The sequence below is a fragment of the Triturus cristatus genome, chromosome 2_2 (genome assembly GCF_964204655.1).
Source record: "Triturus cristatus chromosome 2_2, aTriCri1.1, whole genome shotgun sequence".
In the NCBI taxonomy this organism is placed as follows: Eukaryota; Metazoa; Chordata; class Amphibia; order Caudata; family Salamandridae; genus Triturus; species Triturus cristatus.
In genome coordinates, this window is record NC_140582.1 from 21,906,025 (window position 1) to 21,924,497 (window position 18,473).

The window sequence follows — 18,473 nt, forward strand, 5'->3', positions numbered from 1 at the left end:
CAGCAACAGTTCTGAACCCCCACCCCCTTTAGCGGGAGAATCGGTGGGAAATCCAAGATAGGAGGAGAGGTGTGCCCACCTTTGCCAACCCCACCACTCAGGCGGGGGTGGCGAGGCGAAGCACAACTCTGTCCCCTCCATCTTGAAGAGGGGGGACCCAGCCAACCAGAGTGAGGTTTATGTGCCCCTCCCACTGGAGGGTGGTATAATAGAGAGGGTACCCACCCCAGAAAAGGGACCCATTACTCCCAACCTGTACCTATCTGAAACACCCCTAAATCTAGTATTTCGGGCCAACCCCGAGCCTTCCTCAGACAAAAAGATACAAGAAGAAGGAGGACCAAAGAAGCCGTGCTGTAGGAAGAAGAGGAAGACATCAACCGACTTTACCACAGCCCTACCGGCCTGTCCCGACCTCCTCCAGAGAAATCCCAGTGTGTCCTGCAGCCAATAGCCCCCCATATCCCGGAGGACCTGCCCTGCCTTCCCGAACCAGACTTTGTTTCCTATGTGCACCAGATTTGCTCCCCAACAGACTGGCCAAATGCATGAGTCTGCACTAGTCTGCACCTGACACCCGTGGCCCGAGTTTGAATGGCCGAACACCATGAGTAGGTCTCCCCGGCGATCCTGACCTGGGATCTGGTGATCCCTGACCTACCTCAAGTCTCCAGCCGACGCCTGCAGCCCCTTTCTGGAAGATGACCGCGACCGGAGCCGGTAAAAAAAAAGCAGACGCCAGAGGACACCCTTGCACCCGACGCCCCACTACCTTGGGTTGGCCAACCGACGGTGTCCCGGCATCCCCGACATCCCAACTTACCTCTCAAACCGGTGGTCGCCTCCAGAAGATCTTTCTCCCCGAGCCTACAGTGTTTGTTGCAACCGGAGAATCCAGATTGAAACAGGGCACCCAACGCCAAATCAGCACCATGCACCCGGCCGCCCTAGTGCCACTGAGGGTGCATCCTGTGTGCTAAATCGGATCTCCCCTTTGCCTTGAGCTTAAGTCCGGGATCTTTGCTCCCACAACCTTGTGGCCTGCTCATGAGCAGCCACCAACTGGAGGCTCCTTGTACCCGATAGAATACCATTGGTCCTCAGAACTCTGCTTCCGGCTGCCCTAGTGCCACTGAGGGTGCTTTGAGAGTGCATCCAAGACCCTGCGGGAACCCTTGTTCTAACCCCAGAAACCCAGCTCCTAAGACAACCGATAACTTAATTTCCTCCCATAGGATTGCAGTGACTGCTTTTATGTTAAAAGTTGCAGGTGTGGAGTTGGAAATTCTATGACAAAGCGTACAAGTGTGTTGTGTTAACAAATTTTGTTACTTATTCTGGAAATGTCCCAGTGTGGTATTTAGGAATACCACACTGAGTAAGAAAAGTAATCTGGAAAGTAACTAAAAATAGTAATCCGAATAGTAACTGTAAAGCAATTACAATAGTAACTGAAAAGTAATTTTCACTGTTGACTTACCTGTAAACAAACCAATTGCATTCTACTGCAGTTCAACAGCATTATTCTTTCAAAGTATTATTTCACCTACATGTTCCAGGCCTGGCTTGGTTCTAGAAATAAAATACAGCTAAATAATATTTTTATACAAATAGATTGGTCCGAGTTCAGTCTTTGAGAGTGTGACATCATTTCTTGCCTGAGTGTGTACAATAAATGCTTATCACTACCGTCTCATAAAGCCTCACTGCTCGCCCACACTACTACAAATAGAGAGTAATGTATTATCTAAATTTACCTCTGCCTACCTTTGGTGATCCGCTGGACTGGGTGCACACTATACCTTACTTTGGTATAGTATATACAGAGCCAGCGTCCTACAATGTGGAATCGGTATTGCAGGTGAGGAATCTGCAGGTAAAAGTATCCATTAGAACAAAAGGTAATGATCTGTGTGAGACTTGTTGCTTCAACCCCTTGTGTGCCCATCGTCATTACAGTGAAAGGGGGGGGCCTCGGGAGGGATTCCCCAGGGAATGCCCCATGACGAGCTGGACTCGTCATGGAGCTCAGTCGCGCTGTGCCCATGACGAGTCCAGCTCGTCATGAGGCATTCCCTGGGGAATCCCTCCCAGGCCCCCCCCCCCTAACCCCCTTTCACTGTAATGACAATCGGCGCGCACGTCGCGCCGACATCATTACAGTGAAAGTGAAACTGAAATGAGCCAAGAGGCTCATTTCAGGTTTCACTTTGTACGTGCTCAGGGGGCTATCTCTGCCCCCTGAGCACTTAGAAAGACGGGAGAGGTATCGTTGGAAAGGGGAGGATCTCCCCTTTCCAATGGTACCCCTCCCCAGTGGATCCCTGCTTGGGGATCGCCACAGGCGGGCGATCCCCAAGCAGGGATCCACCCACTAGACACCAGGGAGGGGGGAGCGGCCCCTTGGGCAAGGGCCTTTGCTCCCCCCAAGTAATTTGGGCATTATTTAGTCTTTTTGCCCCCCCTGGGGGACAGGTGGGGGCAGTAGCCCCCAATCTGCCCCCCCGGGGGGGCAAAAAGCCCATTAGACACCAGGAAATTTTCCAAAAAATAAAAATAGGGGTGGGGGCTGCCCAAAACGGGCTGGCCCATGCCGCCACCCCACCCCCCAATTATTAGTCTTTCTGTGTCCCCCCCCCCCCCCCCCGGCGGGGCATTGGCCCCTAATCTCCCCCTCCGGGGGGTGGCAGAAAGCCCACTAAACACCAGGGATTTTTTTTTGCGCAATTGTTTTTAGGGTGTGGGCTGCCCGAAACGGGCACTCCAATGCCCCCACCCTCCCCCCCCAAAAATGAGTCTTTCTGCCCCCCAGGAGGCAGATGGGAGCTGTAGCCCCCAATCTGCCCCCCCTGGGGTGCAGAATGCCCACTAGAAACCATGGATTTTTTTGTTTTATTAGTGATGGGGTAGGGGCTCCCCAAAATGGGCATGACAATACCCCAAATGCCAGCCTTTCTGCCCCCCCCCGGGAGGGCAGATGGTGGCCAGAAAGCCCATTAGGCGCCAGCGACTACGCAGGCTTTTTTTATGCGTGGGGGTGGGGGCTGCCCAAAATGGTCATACCAGTGCCTCCACCCCCACAAAAAATAGCCACAGTCTTTCTGCCCCTTTAGGGGCATATCAGGATGAAACCCCCTTCCCCGATTCCCCCCCAGGGCGGCAGAAAGGCTACTGGGCTCCGGATTTTTTCTAGCAATGTGCATACCTGTGGATTTTGGGCCCTAGCGTAGTTGGCACGTAGGCAAACCTAGCAAACCTGTACATTCTTTAAAACTAGACACCGAGGGGAATCCTGGATGGGGTGACTTCACTGGCTCTCACCAGGTTCCATTGCACACCTAAAAAAGTGTCCAAAATAACACATTTTCCTCACATTTCTGTGGTGGAAAGTTCTGGAATCTGCGTGGGTCCACACAATTCCACCCACCCTGCGTTCCCCAAAGTCTTCAGAGAAAAATGGTACCTCACTTGCGTGGGTAGGCCTAGTGCCCGCGTCAGGCAAGGGCCCAAAACCTATTGAGGAGACATCAAAATTACCTATCACAAAACAACCTAGTTTTGCAAAGGGGGTCCTATGAGTTTTTGGCCCGGTGCTCGGCGGCCACCTAGGGAAACCTACCGAACCCACACATTTCTGAAAACTAGGCACCCGGGGGATTCCAGGGAGGTATGGCTTGCGTGGATCCCCCAACGTTTCCTTACCCAGAATGCCCTGCAAACCTCAAATTTAGCTGTAAAAATCACCTTTTTCAGATATTTTTGTGTGGGAAAGTTGTGGCATCACCGGGCTGACACAAATTTCCTACCACCCAGCGTTCCCCCGGGTCTCCCGATAAAAACGGTGCCTCACTCGTTTGGGAGGCCCATGTACCCGCGACGTTGACACAAAAGGCGCTTTTTTTCAACAAATTTTCTATTTATCCTATATTTAACTGTTAGTTTCTATAAAGAAACCTTGATGGATCTACACAAATGACCCCTTGCTGAATTCAGAATTTTGTCTACTTCTCTAAAATGTATAGCTTTCCAGGATCCATTATTGCTTTTGTACCCATTTCTACCATTAACTGGAAGGAGGTCGAAAGCACAAAAAATAGCAAAAATAGGCTATGTCCCAGAAAAATGCCAAAACTGTGTAAAAAATGTTGGGTTTCTGACAAAAGTCTGGTATCCCCTAAAAGCTGGGAAAATGGTGATTTCAGCCCCACAAACTCTTTTTTGATAACACTTGCAGGGGAAAAACCCAGAAGCTTTCATTTGCAGCCCGTTTTTCCTATTTTCCCAAAAAAAAACCTACATTTTGCTGTATTTTGGCTCATTTCTGTGACCCCTCCAGGGGAATCCACAAACCCTGAGTACCTTCAGAATCCCCATGATGTTGGAAGAAAAGGACGCAAATTTGGCATGGATACCTTATGTGGTCAAAAAGTTACAGGGGCCTCAGCGCGCACTACCCCAAATAGCCAAAAAAGGGCGTGGCACAGGAGGGGAAAAGGCCTGGCAGCAAAGGGGTTAAATACACATGCTGTACATACTCCTGCCATCTAGTGTTGGGCCTGGATGTGTGCAAGTTGTTTTATTTTTAAGAAATATTCTTAGGTCACAAGGTATTGTAATTTCACCTCTTGTTAGTAATACACAAGGGCGTAGGCTCCATTGTTGGATTGTTTTCTTTCCACTGTCGGGTCGGACGTATGCTACCGAGCTCTGGATTGATGTCATTGCTGTGTTCCCATCTTTCCTTTCGGTTCCTCTCCCTACCGGCAGTATTGTTTGCTATCATGGCTTCCCTTTCTCACATCCTTTCGAGTGCGACTCCTTTCGAATGTGGACTGGGTCGTCTTCGACCTGGATGCAGGGTTGACGTCCCACAAGGTCCTCTCCAGTCGTGCCGAAGGCCAGTTGCCACTGGAATACCAGTCACCCGTTGTCTGGTCACAGACCAAACCTTTCAGGTTCTATAACTCTCCTTCTGAGGATCCCAGAAACTCTTGGACTTTCAGCCAGCACTCTCAGGCTCAGCAAACTCGGGTGCAACTCTGTGTTTCGGGTCTTGAGCCTTAGTCCTGCACAGTGGCAGTGGTAGTGATTGAAGACTGTTGACAACCAACTTGCCCCAGCAGTCTTCTTCAGCTATTGTGTCCCAGTGCTGTGAACAGGAGGCCAGTCTGCCGGCCCTTGGAGCCTCTCTGCTTAATTGGACTGTGGAGACAGCTTCCCCTTGAGCAGGATAATGCAGGCATGGCTCCTCTCTTCGCTAGCCACCAGGTGCAGCAGGTGCAATCTTTGAGGGTGCAGCCTCTCTTTGCTAGTCCCTCGGTGCAGTAGGGCAGTCCTCCTTCGGTCCTTGTTCCAAGTCAGTCGAGATCTGAGGTCTGAGTGCCATGTGTGCCCTTTTTATGCTCAGAAAATGACCTCAGGGCCGGATGCGGTTGGTAGCCAATGGGCTACCAGGTTCCCTCCTTTCTGGTGACCACTTTCAGTGGTATGTAGCATCAGGCCAGGATGCACCATTCTGCCCCCTCCCAAGATGGCAAGACCCCTCTCTCAATGTTTAGACCTCCCTAGCCCCTGGGGAAACCAGTTTAGGAACTGGTTTCCCCTCTACTCCTCGTGCCAATTGTCTGTCTGCCTAAACAGTGGGACAGCCCTCTTCCCTAGTGTGACACATTTGGCCTTCTCCTTTGAAGCATGCCTTTTGGGTCTAGCACCAAAGTGGCTTCCTGCAGTAGGGAGGTAACACCTCCCTGGCCTGCAATCTCTCATTGTTCTCCTTCCTGGGAGTCGTTGACAAGTTTCTCTGGGAGGGTAGAAAGCGGTCTTGTTGAACAGGCTCCATGTGTGCCCAGAAAAGCACTTGAGCATTAAAGGCACCATAGTGGCTAATTTGTAAAGGCTGCACACTGCAACAAGTTACATTGATTTGGTCTTGAGATGCAAGTCGGACTTAATGTAACAAGTTGTTGCACCATTCAGGAGTATGCACTACTGAGGGGTCAGCATGTGATCTTGTACTCGCTAATTGGGTGACCAAGTGTGTCCACAGTAAAAACGGTGTTTCCATGTGTTTACTGTCAGGACATGTAAAATACATCTCCTGCCTGTGTCCTATGTTGCGCCCTGCCTTAGGCCTAACAGAGGGGTGCCTTACACAGATGTGCAGGGAAAGCAGTGGCTTAGCCATTGCTTTTAATGGCAAAGTTGAGCTGCAAATGCACAACTGCTCTGCCAGTCTGCAGTGGCAGGCTGGAGACTCGTTTTACTTGGCGACCTCTAAGTTTGCACAACCAGTGCTGCAAGCCCTGTGGTACTCCTTTAGCTTACATGTTCTGGGTACCGGGGTACTATATACTAGGGACCTTACAGGTATATTAGCCATTTCCAATTTGGTACAGTCAATTTTACATACACTTTAGGGTCACAGCACTGGTACTGAGGTCTAATTAGCAGGCCTCAGTTCACGCTGACTCAAAAAAATAGCAGCATCAGTCAAAAAACCTGGGTGCGACCACACAAGAAGAGGCATTTCCTTACAATCGGCATGCCCTATCTGTAATGGAATGGATGCATTTCAACTACTGTCCTCCGTGTCGGGCGAAATACCCCTGGGCCAATCTTTATCAGGTCTGCAACCTCTTGCCCGAGCACGACGAGGTCTCCTGCGTAGCCTGCCTCTCCTTCTAGTCAAGGAAGACTCTTTGAGACCATCAGGCTTGTCTACTGAAAACATTGCGCAGAAGTGGACGAAACACCTCACAACTGTTCTGCACTGAGGACCTTGAGGGGGAACAGCCGAGACGGAGGCCTTCTCACCTGAGGCAAGTTCTAGAGATCGAAGACCTCCCAACCGATCAACTGTTCGTGAGTACGGTCCCTCTGCCCCTATCCCCTTGACAACACTCGCACTCTGAGCAGGCCCGCCTCCAAGGGTCAGACAGCAGCTGCTTGAGGCTCAGAAATAGGCTTCCAGGCCGCACTGCCCTTGGGCCATGGTCAGCACAGAACTCCCACTACAGACCCCACGTTCAGCCATGGCTCAGTGTGCTGACCGCTTCCCCATCGGCACCGGAACGCCCTGCGGAGGTGAAGCTTTCTGCAACGCAACCCTGCTCAGCACCAACGACCCAGACTTCGGAACCCGCGTTGGTTTGGATTGGCGTGCTAATGAGGATTTGAGCAAAGAGACTGTCCGAGTTTGACCGAAAACTGTGTGGAGAACCGGTGTTCTGATCTCTGCCGAAGGAACAGTATTGAAGCGCGAGTAGCGTTTACTAGAACGTTTCCCTCGACTTCTAGTGAGCTTATTTTGAATTTGAATTTGGAAGATACATTTGCCATTTTACCCCTGTCTTGAAGAGGCCTGAAGTTTACTTTGGCTGAAACGTGGTCACGTCGACAGATATTGGATGGAGGAGTCACTTGAGTTTCAGTGATTTACAGACTGTCGCTGGGACACCTGGAACAAAGTTTGGGTCATATTTGCCCCCATTGCTTGTGTTCCCCACGATTTAGTTTGACTACCTCCGAGTGGTCCGCCTGATACTTTGAAAGGGGACACTGATAAAAAATGTTTGTGTTTGGGTTAATTGTTGTTTGTTATATATTGAACTGATGGTATGTGATATATGTGTCTGTATCTTTCTTTGTATAAACGTCTGTTTCCTTGTGATATACTGTAAATGATGCAAGGTGTATTCTATTTCGATTATTTGATATTTTTGAAAGGGTAATTAAATGTGCTCTTTCTATGAATAATTGTATGTATTTTTTCCGTGATACTCCTTTTTCTATATATATATATTGACCGCTTCCCCATCGGCACCGGAACGCCCTGCGGAGGTGAAGCTTTCTGCAACGCAACCCTGCTCAGCACCAACGACCCATGCACCAGCACCGAAGCCGACATAGTCCAACGGCTCCATGGAAACTCTCCGCTGGAAGCTGCAGGACGTGGCACATCGTGATCCACCTCCCCATGGATCCCCGCATAGCCACCTGTGCCCTCCATGTAGACATCCAAGAGGCGACACCGTTTCAAGGAGGCTGTAGAGCTTCCACCACCACCCAAGCAGTGGAAGAGGCACAACAAGGCTACCAGCCCTCTTCGAAAGTCTCTACCCCCTCTCCGGCTTCAAGCCTCACCTTCCCCACCTTCTCTCCACTAACCTTCTTTCTTACACACCACAAGGGTCACCACACTCTGACTATGGGGATCAGCACACAGGGGCCCCTTATGACATGCCCCCACAGGATGACACCTGGGATTCTTATGATGTGGACCCTCCTGGGGACATGGATCCCAATCTCTTCCCCGCCCTTCCGACACTGCCAGAAGACACCACCTCCTACCAATATGTTCTTGGCAGGGCGGCCTCATTTCATAAGGTCCACATGCATGGGGATGCCATCAAGAGCCATTTTTTACTAGAAACCTTATCCTCCTCACAATGCTCAATGCAGTACCTCCCAATGCTGGAAGGCATGCTTAAGCCGGCCACAGGCATCTTTAAGCCCGTTAAAACTTTTCTTCGCTCCCCTCCAAAGGGAAGACAAAAAATACAAGACCTCCCCTACTGACCCACTCTACATCCATGGTCTTTTCCCTCCAGATTATTTGGTGGTGCATACGGCTTCCAAAAGAGCCAATGTACACGGTTCTAGCGCACCGCCTCCACCGGACAGGGAAAGCAAACGCATTGACGCAGCTGGTAAACTCAACACTGCACAATCGGCCAATCACTGGCGCATCACCAATTTCATCGACCTACTTTCCCGATAGTAACCAGCACCACTGGGACGAGATGAAGTTCCTTCAACAGCTCCAAGAGGAGTACTGTAAAATAGAACATGAGCTAGTCTCGGAAAGCAAGCTCATTTCTAGCACTATGATCTGACGTGCCCTTGTTGCTGATACAAGGAGATGATGGGCAGAGTGCTGAAACTTTTCAGAGACTCACCCCCAGTCACAGAGCTGGGTTGAATCCATCATCATTCTTTAGCTCACTTCGCCACCCCAGTTTGGACGCAGCAATATGCAAATTAGTCTTGACCTTGTGCCTCATGGGAACAGTCCAGCCCGAACTGCCATGCCAGGTCCTCCCTGGACCGGAAACAAGCATCCTTGGACCGGTTTGGGGATTACACCCCTCGCATGTTTTATTGTTTAAGGGAGGAAGATGTGTTGTGTTTATCGTAGCGCGCAGCGCAAGTGCGGAGTATTTTTAAATATAAACTTGTTTGGGCACGGACCCTGGTTAGACTCTATAGATGTTCTAGAGTCTGCGTCCGTGCCGGGGAGAGTTCTTGGGAGACAGTTGCGAACCTGGTGAGAGCTGTTAGTGGACGTGTTTCCATGTGGTGCTGTCTTATATAATAAATCTTCGTGTCAAACCTCTTGGATGCGAGCTTTATTCACAACACACAGGTAAGTGATAAGTACTTTGCTGTAAATATACAGATTGTAACACCATTTGTATTGCAATTGTAAATGTACTTTGATTTGATTACAGTAGTGTTACTGATAATGCAATGCTTTTCAGAATATTGTACATATACTTTGAATGGGACTTTCAGTAAGATTACAGGTAAGTTACTTTAGGATTATTTTTCTTACTCAGAGTAGTATACCTGGATACTACTCTGGGACATTTCCTGTGAACAGGTAAGTAAAATCGTTTTTGTTAAACAGTACAATTTTAAAGAATTTTTTTAGGTTTCCAAACTCCACACTTAGAAACTTTTCACAGAAAAACAGTCAATGTTATCCTACGGAGGAAAATAGTGTTATCGGTTTTGAGGTAAGTATTTGGTAGTGGGAGTTTAGGTTCTGGGGATAGATTCAGGGATCCCCCAGTGTCAAGGATGCACTCTAGTTACACCCCCAGAGGCACTAGGGTGGAGAGTGCTGAGGCCGTGTTATCCAATGGGGTATAGGGGGCCTCCGGTTGGTGGCTGCTGGCAAGCAGGCCACTTGGTTGTGGGAGCAAAGCTCTTAGACTTTAGCTCAAGGCAAATGGGGAAACAAAGTAGCACCAAAGGTGCACCATTAGCAGCACTAGGGCGGCTTGGTGCAGGGTGCTGTTTTGACGTCAGGCGCCCTGTTTTCAATGGAAAACCTCTGGTTTGCAAAGGCACTGCAGGCTTGGGGACGAAGGTTTTCTGTGTGCGACCACCACTTCAAGAGGTAAGTTGGGAAGTTATGGGTTGTTTAGGCACGGTCGGTTTGGGCACCCAAGGCCGTGGGGCGTCAGTTGCAGGGGTGCCTTTTGGGGTCGGATCATCTTACCAGCTCCTGGTCGCGGTTGGGGGGACTTTCCAGATTTAGGCTGCAGGTGTCGGCTTGAGGCAGAACAGGAGTCACCGGATCTTGGGTCAGGATCACCGGGGGGACCTCCTTGTGGTGTATGCCCAGCTCTGGCCATGGACGGCGGGTGCAGAGTAGGGAGGATACGCGGTGTCCGGCGGGAGCCAGAGGTTGCAGATGAACAAATCCGGTGTTCACGGCAGACAAAGTCTTTGGGTTTGAAGGCAGGCAGGAACTCCGGGGTTTTCGAGGTTGCTGGCTGCAGGATGCACCGGGATTTCACAGGAGCAGGTTTGAGGTTGAGGCAGGCCGGTAGTGCTGGGGCCAAGTCATTGGGCGTCTCCCTCTTGTAGCTGCTGCACGGCTGTTCGGTCCTTCTTCTTCTTCTCCTTGTAGTTTCTTCTTGTCTGAGGAAGCAAGGTTCAGGGGTGCCCCTAAATACTAGATTTAGGGGTGTGATAGGTAGGTAAAAGGAAAGGACCAATGGGTCCCTTCCCTGGGGTTGGTACATCCCCTAATATGCCACCCTCCAGTGGGAGGGGGCATGAGCCTGTCCCTGGTTGGCTGAATCCCCCCATCTACAAGATGGCGGGACTGAGAGTTGTGCTTCACCTCGCCTCCCCCACCTGAGGGGTGGAGTTGGCAGAGGTGGGCACACCTCTCTTCCTCACTCGGTTTTCCCGCCGGTTCTCCCACCCAAAGTGGGGGTCAGAACCAGTGGGGACCAGTTGCTGAAAGCTGCAAGTGACCTTGGGAAGCTCACAAAAGTGGCAAGCCTTTGAATCTTCCCCTTCGTGAACCCTGCCCATCCTGGGGAAGGAGGCTTGGCACCTCGTCCCAGGATGTGCATTGTTTCAGGCCCCAGAGAGCAGCAGGCTCTCGACGCATGGGTCCAGAAACATGTCTAGTGGTGGCAGCTGAAAGCAGCCACTCAACGTGGACACTAGTGGTGGGTTAATTTTCAGGGGGCATCTCTAAGATGCCCTCTGTGTGCATTTTTCATTAAATCCCACAATGGCATCAGTGTGGGTTTAATGTGCTGAGAAGTTTGATATCAAACTTCTCAGTTTTCAGTGTAGCCATTAGGATGCTGTGGAGCTCGTAATGACAAACTCCCAGCACCATATACTCTTAATGGCAGCACTGCACTTACAATGTCTAAGTATGGAATTAGACACTGTAGGGGTACAAGGCTCATGCACCTGTACCTTCACCACTGGTATAGTGCACCCAGCTAGAGGGGTGACTGATCTATGTCAGGGCTGTGGCTTGTAGGCATGGCACATAGAGATGTTTGCCATGTCGACTCTTCACTTTGTTCTGCACCAAAACACGCAGCCTGCAAAGGCAGTGTGTGAGTGTAAGGGTACAGGACCTCTAAGGGTGGCACCATAAGTGCTGCAGCCCTTAGAGGCCTTCTCTGCTCAGAGTGCCCTGGGTACCTGTGGTACCATTTCCCAGGGGCTGACCTGTGGCCAGAGGTGCCAATTGGGTTAAGGCTTCAATGCTGTTTTAGGGAAAGATCATAGGCCCTGGGTACCTGATTAGCAGGAGCCCAGGGCACACTCAGTCAAAGCCCATCCGCAATTCAGCAAAAGGTGGAGGCAACCATGCAGAAAGAGGGAAATTTCTCACAGTTGTTCCCTCTTTTTCAGCCAGATCAACAGGTCACAATTCGTATGGTCATGCGGACCCTCATGCATTGCCATAGTTCCTCATGCCATATTAAGCATGTGCCCGTTGATATGTTTAACGCATCAAGGGTCTCAGACAGATCTAGTGTTGATCAGCTGCCGAATCCATAGATCTCTGCAGTGGTGGAACAAGAACAATTTGTTGCAAGGGCGGCCTTTCTGTCCATCTAGCACTGAAGGCATCCCTCCTCCACCTTGCGGGCAAGGTAATCCTCATCTGGCTGGACAATGTGACAGCCATGCATTGTCTACAGAAACAGAGAGGTAATCACTCTCCTCCGCTTTCTTAACTAGCCCAGGCCATTTGCAGGTGGGCTCTCCACCATCTGCTGGCAGAGTACCTTTTGGGGTGGACAAGGACTTTGTAGAGCTTCTCAGCAGGATGCAGCAGCAAGTCCACGAGTGGGAACTCCACTGGTGAGTCCTCCTCCCTTACTTCCAGCGATGGGGGTTTCTGATGTGGGCCTCTTTGCCACAGCGGAGAGTGCCCAAACTTTGCCTCCAGATTCCCACATGCACAGTCTTATGGGCAGTGCACTATGGATGAACTGGTCTGGGATATTTGCCTATACTTTTCCGCCTCTTCTTCCATTTGTGGTTTGAAGGCTTCAGCAAACCTCTCTCACCCCCATTCTAGTCTAGTGGCTTCCACCTGGACCAGACAGCCCTTGTTCACCACTCTCTTCGAGCTCTTGGTGGTTCAGCATGAAAGGCTCTCCCAACAGGCCAGACCTTCTCATGCTGAACCATGGAGAAATCAGGTACCCCGACCCCACGACCTTCAAACTTGGGATCTGTTGCCTTAAGCCTTAGAGTTCGGTTACCTCACCCTACCTCCCAAATGCATGAATATTCTAAAAGAGGCACACAGGACTACTACTCATGCCTGCTACCCTGACAAATGGAAAAGGTTTGTTTGTTGCTGTATTTCAAAGCACATTGACCCCTTAGAAGCTTGCGTCCAGGAAGTTGTCTGCTATCTACTACACTTAGAAACCCGTGGACTACCCTTCACCTCTACTCGGTGCCACTTAGCTGCTGTGACTGCTTATCTGCAAAATAGGCACACATTTCCCTCTTTAGGATTCCTGTCATCAAAGCTTTATGGAGGGCCTCAAAAGGGTCATTCCTCCATTGGTCTCCCCCAGCCTCAGTGTGGAATCTCAATATTGTACTTACAAGACTTATGGGTCCTCCATTCGAGCCGCTTCATTAATGCCCCCTTCAAATCCTTTCTTGGAAGGTGGCTTTTCTTGTTGCTTTCACATCATTCGGACGTGTCAGTGAACTCCAGGTTTTGACACTGGAAGAACCTTTCTTTTAAGTTCCTAAAGATTGGTTTGTCCTTTGCTTCAACTCCATTCTTGCCCACTGTGTAGAAAGCAATCTAACAATGGAGCTAGACCATATGCATTATCACCAAGAGGTGGATTCACATTACCTCGTGACTCGAGAAGACTTTTTAAAAAAAGAAAAACAACTTACACACACATCCGGGCCCAAACTAGATGGTAGGAGTATGCACAGCTTGTAAATCTACAGCACTACATGGCACAAACAGCTGGTTAGAGGGTAAGCAACACTTTCCTTGTGGTGAATACTCTACCTTCAAATTCCTCATGGACCAATCCACTTCCCTGTTTGATGGATGATTTCCGTGCACCAATTATTAAGATCCCCTAATGCATTCTTTTGGTACTGCGAAAAGTTTTCACTGATGTCATTCTACCCTCACGCCTCGAATGCTTAAAAAACAAAACATAGGGTAACCAACTTCGGTACTCCAGGGCAGGTGCTATGTGGGCTCGGTGGTGTCATCTGACGTCACTTCCAGTGCCGACCAAGTCCAGCTTTCTCTACTCGCGACCTCAAAGCTTTTAAGGTTCCAGATCCAGTCTGACCCCTGGGGTTGTAATACTGGTGAGGAATCTGTAGGTAGAGTATCCACCAGAAAGATCATTACTGCTGGTAAGTAACTTTGTCTTTATAGCCTACAGTGCTGTAGATTAACATGCAACCTCCCTGCATGCCAGCTTGTTTTAGATGTTTTCATGTTAACTACACGTACATTATTAATTCTTTATCAGTACACCTGTTGACATGTACTGCCCTCCTTCACCTCTCTCCACTTATTTTCACTCATGTTTTTGGGAAGACCAATCTGAGGGGGAGTCTTTGTGCTGGTACGCTGTGAGTTTGGGGTAAGGATCTGGGGGTCATCTCGTAACCAAAACTTTTACAACTTCCAACACTAAATGACAGGCGTGTACAAAGTATGTAATTCCACAGCACTACAAGCTATAAACCAATAGTTACAGGTAAATAACATTTTCCTTTCTAATAACGGTTATTAAACATAATGAGCATGCTTGTGGCTTAGAACCTTCTTCTTTGGAACAGAAGATCACAAGCAGCGCTTTCAGCTTGTTTGCAAGAACTACCCAGACGTTATGTATTCGGACAGATGCATTTCTAAGGTTACACACATTTTTTGTGACTTCCCTCTGCACAGGACAGTTTGTGATGGAGCACCATACGCTGCCTGATGTAAAATCCCATATAATAGCTCCAGAGCACCTTGGTGGTATTGAGTTTGATTTGCAGCCTTTGTGGAGCGCCCAGACCTTCGACTCCCCATATCAGCTCTGGAGGGCAACCAGCTCTTACAGCAGGTGAGGAGTGCAGTTGTACAAGATGACTTCACAGACCATCAGAACCTACCTTTTCTCTCTATGCACAACTTTGATTTGACAAAACGACATGAAGTGGGTTTATATTGTTAGATTGATTAAATTAGTGCTATAGATTCTTGAAAGTAGTAGCTTTTGGTGTTACAAATGAGGCATCTATTCTGGACATTTCTGATCAGTAACAAAACCCAAGCCTGTGCAAATTATGATTTTTTTTCCTCCACTGCGCACCCAAAAAATTGGGTCGTGCTTAATGCAATGGAAATACATTTGTTGCTTGTTGTGAGATCCCCATAAAAGATAGTGTGGTGTATATTTTTTATGGAGATATTTTGTGTGTTTAGGAAAAGGTTCTAATATAGCAATGAAGCTGCTTTAGCAAAAAGAAAAGTGTTAAACTATAGCTCAGATTGGCTCTTTCTGTCTGACTGAAATTTTTCTACCTCCAAGTTTTCCACAGTGTTAAAAACCTGATCTTCATCAAGATCTCACATGAACTCTTTGAGGCAATCATTCATTGCCATCTTATAACATGACTAAATCATGGACGAGGTACCAGAATATCATTGAAAGAATTAGCATCTAACATATATCCTCTCCTAAATATCCTTTACAATTTTACCCTATTGGAGTTTATAATGGAAAATCTACGCCCAATGGTATAAAGTTTTTGTATATGTTACAGTCAAAGTGTGAAATACCGCATTCTATAGAATGCCTGACAATGCCTGAAAATCGAATGTCAAAGTATGAAATGATTGATATTTTATACAATGCCTAGGCATTGTATACTTTGCCGGATTGTCTGCCGGCAAAGTATTTAATACGCCTAATCCCGCCATTTTATTCCCGCCCGGCAATGTGTGAAATCCGGCATTCTATAGAATGGCTAGGTAATGTATAGAATGCCTGAAAATCGAACGTCAAAGTATGAAATGATTGATATTTTATACATTGCCTAGGCATTGTATACTTTTCCGGATTGTCTGCCGTCAAAGTATATAATAGACCTAATCCCAGAGACAGCACAAGTTATCAGCAAGCGAGGGGCAGAGACAGCATAAGTTATCAGCAAGCGAGGGGCAGAGACAGTACAAGTAACCAGGCAAAGTGCAGGTGGCAGCCGTGCGGTGGTGTGGGGAGCGACCTGCCTGCAAGCAGGGTCAGAGGTCGTGTATAGCATCCGGCTGAGGTTCCACAGACGCTCTGCCGTCATCTTTTCCCATGGTTCTTGTATCACCATGTTGGAAGGGAGTGTAGTGCCAAGACAGGAATCACGCCATGCTGACATGCAACGACGGTTCTGCGATGAATTATCTCAATTAAGAGCCAATGCTGATAAAAACGGTGTTTTCCTAACCGAAACCAGTTACCAAAAGTTAGTGGACGATGTGAAAAAGGCTAAGACGACCATTAAGAAGGAACCACTGGTCTATTGGCTGGTGAAACACTATGACGTAATGATGGTCGAGAATACGACTAAGTTGATCTATCCTGTTAAAGAAGGTACGAGTGCTATGCAGTTTTGCAGCGTGAATCTTTCTGGATTCACTATGCTGTGCATTATTCCGCGATCTGGTGGTTGGGTCCGGATTCGTAGTCTTTCTTTTTTTATATTTTATTTTTTGTAGCCCAGGTGGGCGTCGACGTCCCACCATTTGGTGTACCTCTCGTGACGTCGTCGTGCTTCCTGCAGAAGTCCCACCTTGGTGCGCCATCTTCAGATTCTTTTTTCCGCCGTTGGGTCTGGATCGTCATCGAGAAGCTCCAGAGTTTTAGTGAAGGAAGAAGAAAAATACACGAGTTTTATCGAAGGAGAATTTATAGAAGACTACAGAGAGGAAGAGCATACAGCCGGGACGACGAAGAAGGAGCAGATCCTCAAAATCTTCTACGCCCATCGGAAAATGTGCACTCAGAGACTGAGCGCAATGGACAAGACACCCTTTAAATTCTGCCGTAACTGCCACCACAAATACGCGCAGAAGGACCAACATCCGGTCTGCAACCTTTGCCTGCCGATCGACCATGAGAGCAAGGACTGCAACGCCTGTTCCGCCTTCACGCCGAAGACACTCCGGGTGAGAGAAAGGCAGAGGAGAGCCAACTTCAACATGGAAGGCATGGGTAAGGCCCCGTCGCTGTATGAACTGGGCCTCTCCACCGTTGATGAAGACAACATCAATGAGGGACCTGATGTCTTCACGGTCGCAGAGACCGATAAGAAAACGCCTGACAAGGTAGGAGACACGTCGAGTACGAAACCCCCGAAAGGGCCCCGAAATCTGAGAGTGACTCTCGAAAAACAGAGTCAAAGTCCTCGAAAGGAACACCGGCGCCGAAAATTTCGATGACAGCGAGTGGATCCAAGGACGAAAGGCCCAGCGGATCCTTCGAGAAGGACTCCCAGGTGCCGAAGGCCGCCGAGAAACAGAGTTCGTCGAAGCAGGCCCACGAGGTGGGGCGTTCGGCGAAAAAGGACAAGGCCGCGTCGACGCAAGCTCCGTCGATGAGATCAGCGCTTGACGCCGAACATGCCTCCGAAATGGAGAAGAAAAAGAGAAGGCTCGAGGCGGAGATGGAGAGCATCCTTCAGAGGAAGAAGGAGTTCGATGAGAAAATGAAAAAATTCAAAATCCCAACGAAACCGTTGACGGATGTCGTCGAGATCGAAGAACAGGAAGAGTTCGACGCCGAAGAGCAGTCGAGAGATCCTGAAGAAGAGGAAGAAGACCCCTACTATGAGGGAGAAGATGAGGAAGAGGAGCAGCAGTCGATTTATGGTTTGGCGCCGTCGACGACACATGAGCTGGAATGGCAGGACATCGACGCCGAAAATCCCGAAGATCCCGTGGAGACCTATCCTTCGCCGCCAGACGACATTGGGGCATACAACATGGTCGTCAAGAGCGCTGCAGCAGCTTTTGGCGTGAAATTGGACGAGGAGAAGCAGAAACAGATTTTCTATTTGAAACACTGCTCCCCATCCAGACTAGGAGCCAGTTCCTCCCCATGCTCCAAAGCATAATGAACCAAGGGAAGGAGGCGTTCAAGGACCCAGGAACTTGCAGATCCATCACTCCCAGAACATAGAAGAAATACAAGCACTCCTCACAGGACCCGCCATATATCAAAGGATCAGTCACAGCTGACTCCATCATTAAGTCCACGGCCAGGAAAAGGGCCAATGTACCGGCAACCTCAGGGCTGCCTCCCGACAAGGAGAGCAGAAGGATGGACCTCACCGGGAGAAAGGTTGAGAGAAATGCGGCAATGCACTGGCGCATGGCGAACTCCAATGCCCTACTGAACAGGCACCAGTACCAGCACTGGGACGAGATGGGAGACCTAATCAAACATCTCCCAGAGCAATACCAGCAAAGAGCTTCCCATCTGGTGGAGGAAGGGAAGAATATTGCAAACTCATGCATTAAGACAGCATTGGACGGTGCAGAGACATCGAGCAGGCTGATGGCTATAGGAATCACTGAAAGGAGGCAGGCCTGGCTCAGAATTTCAGGATTCAAGCAAGAGGTCCAGAACAACATACTGAACACCCCTTTCAACGGTGAGACGCTGTTCGGTGCTCCGGTGGACGAAAAACTCACCCAACTGAAGAAAGAAAACGAGACGGCAAGGTCCAAGGGGGCCCTGCAATTCAGAGGGATGAGAAGAGGCACTCCAGCTCGGAGACCCTACGGAAGGGGAGGAAACCAGCCGGAAACGTCACACCAGACATTCCAGCAAGGACAGCAGGGTGAAAGCCACGGCCAGCAGGGACAGCAG

General features: G+C 49.2%; 1 protein-coding gene across 2 annotated transcripts in view; it reads left to right on the forward strand.

Annotated features, from left to right (window-relative positions):
- FRAS1 (Fraser extracellular matrix complex subunit 1) overlaps positions 1-18,473 on the forward strand; it is a 1,553,355-nt gene that overhangs the window by 1,163,777 nt on the left and 371,105 nt on the right. For both annotated transcript variants that reach the window (XM_085640947.1, XM_085640945.1), the window contains exon 22: positions 14,510-14,669. In XM_085640947.1, coding sequence (XP_085497073.1) covers positions 14,510-14,669 — 160 coding nt within the window. The remainder of the gene's footprint in view (positions 1-14,509; positions 14,670-18,473) is intronic.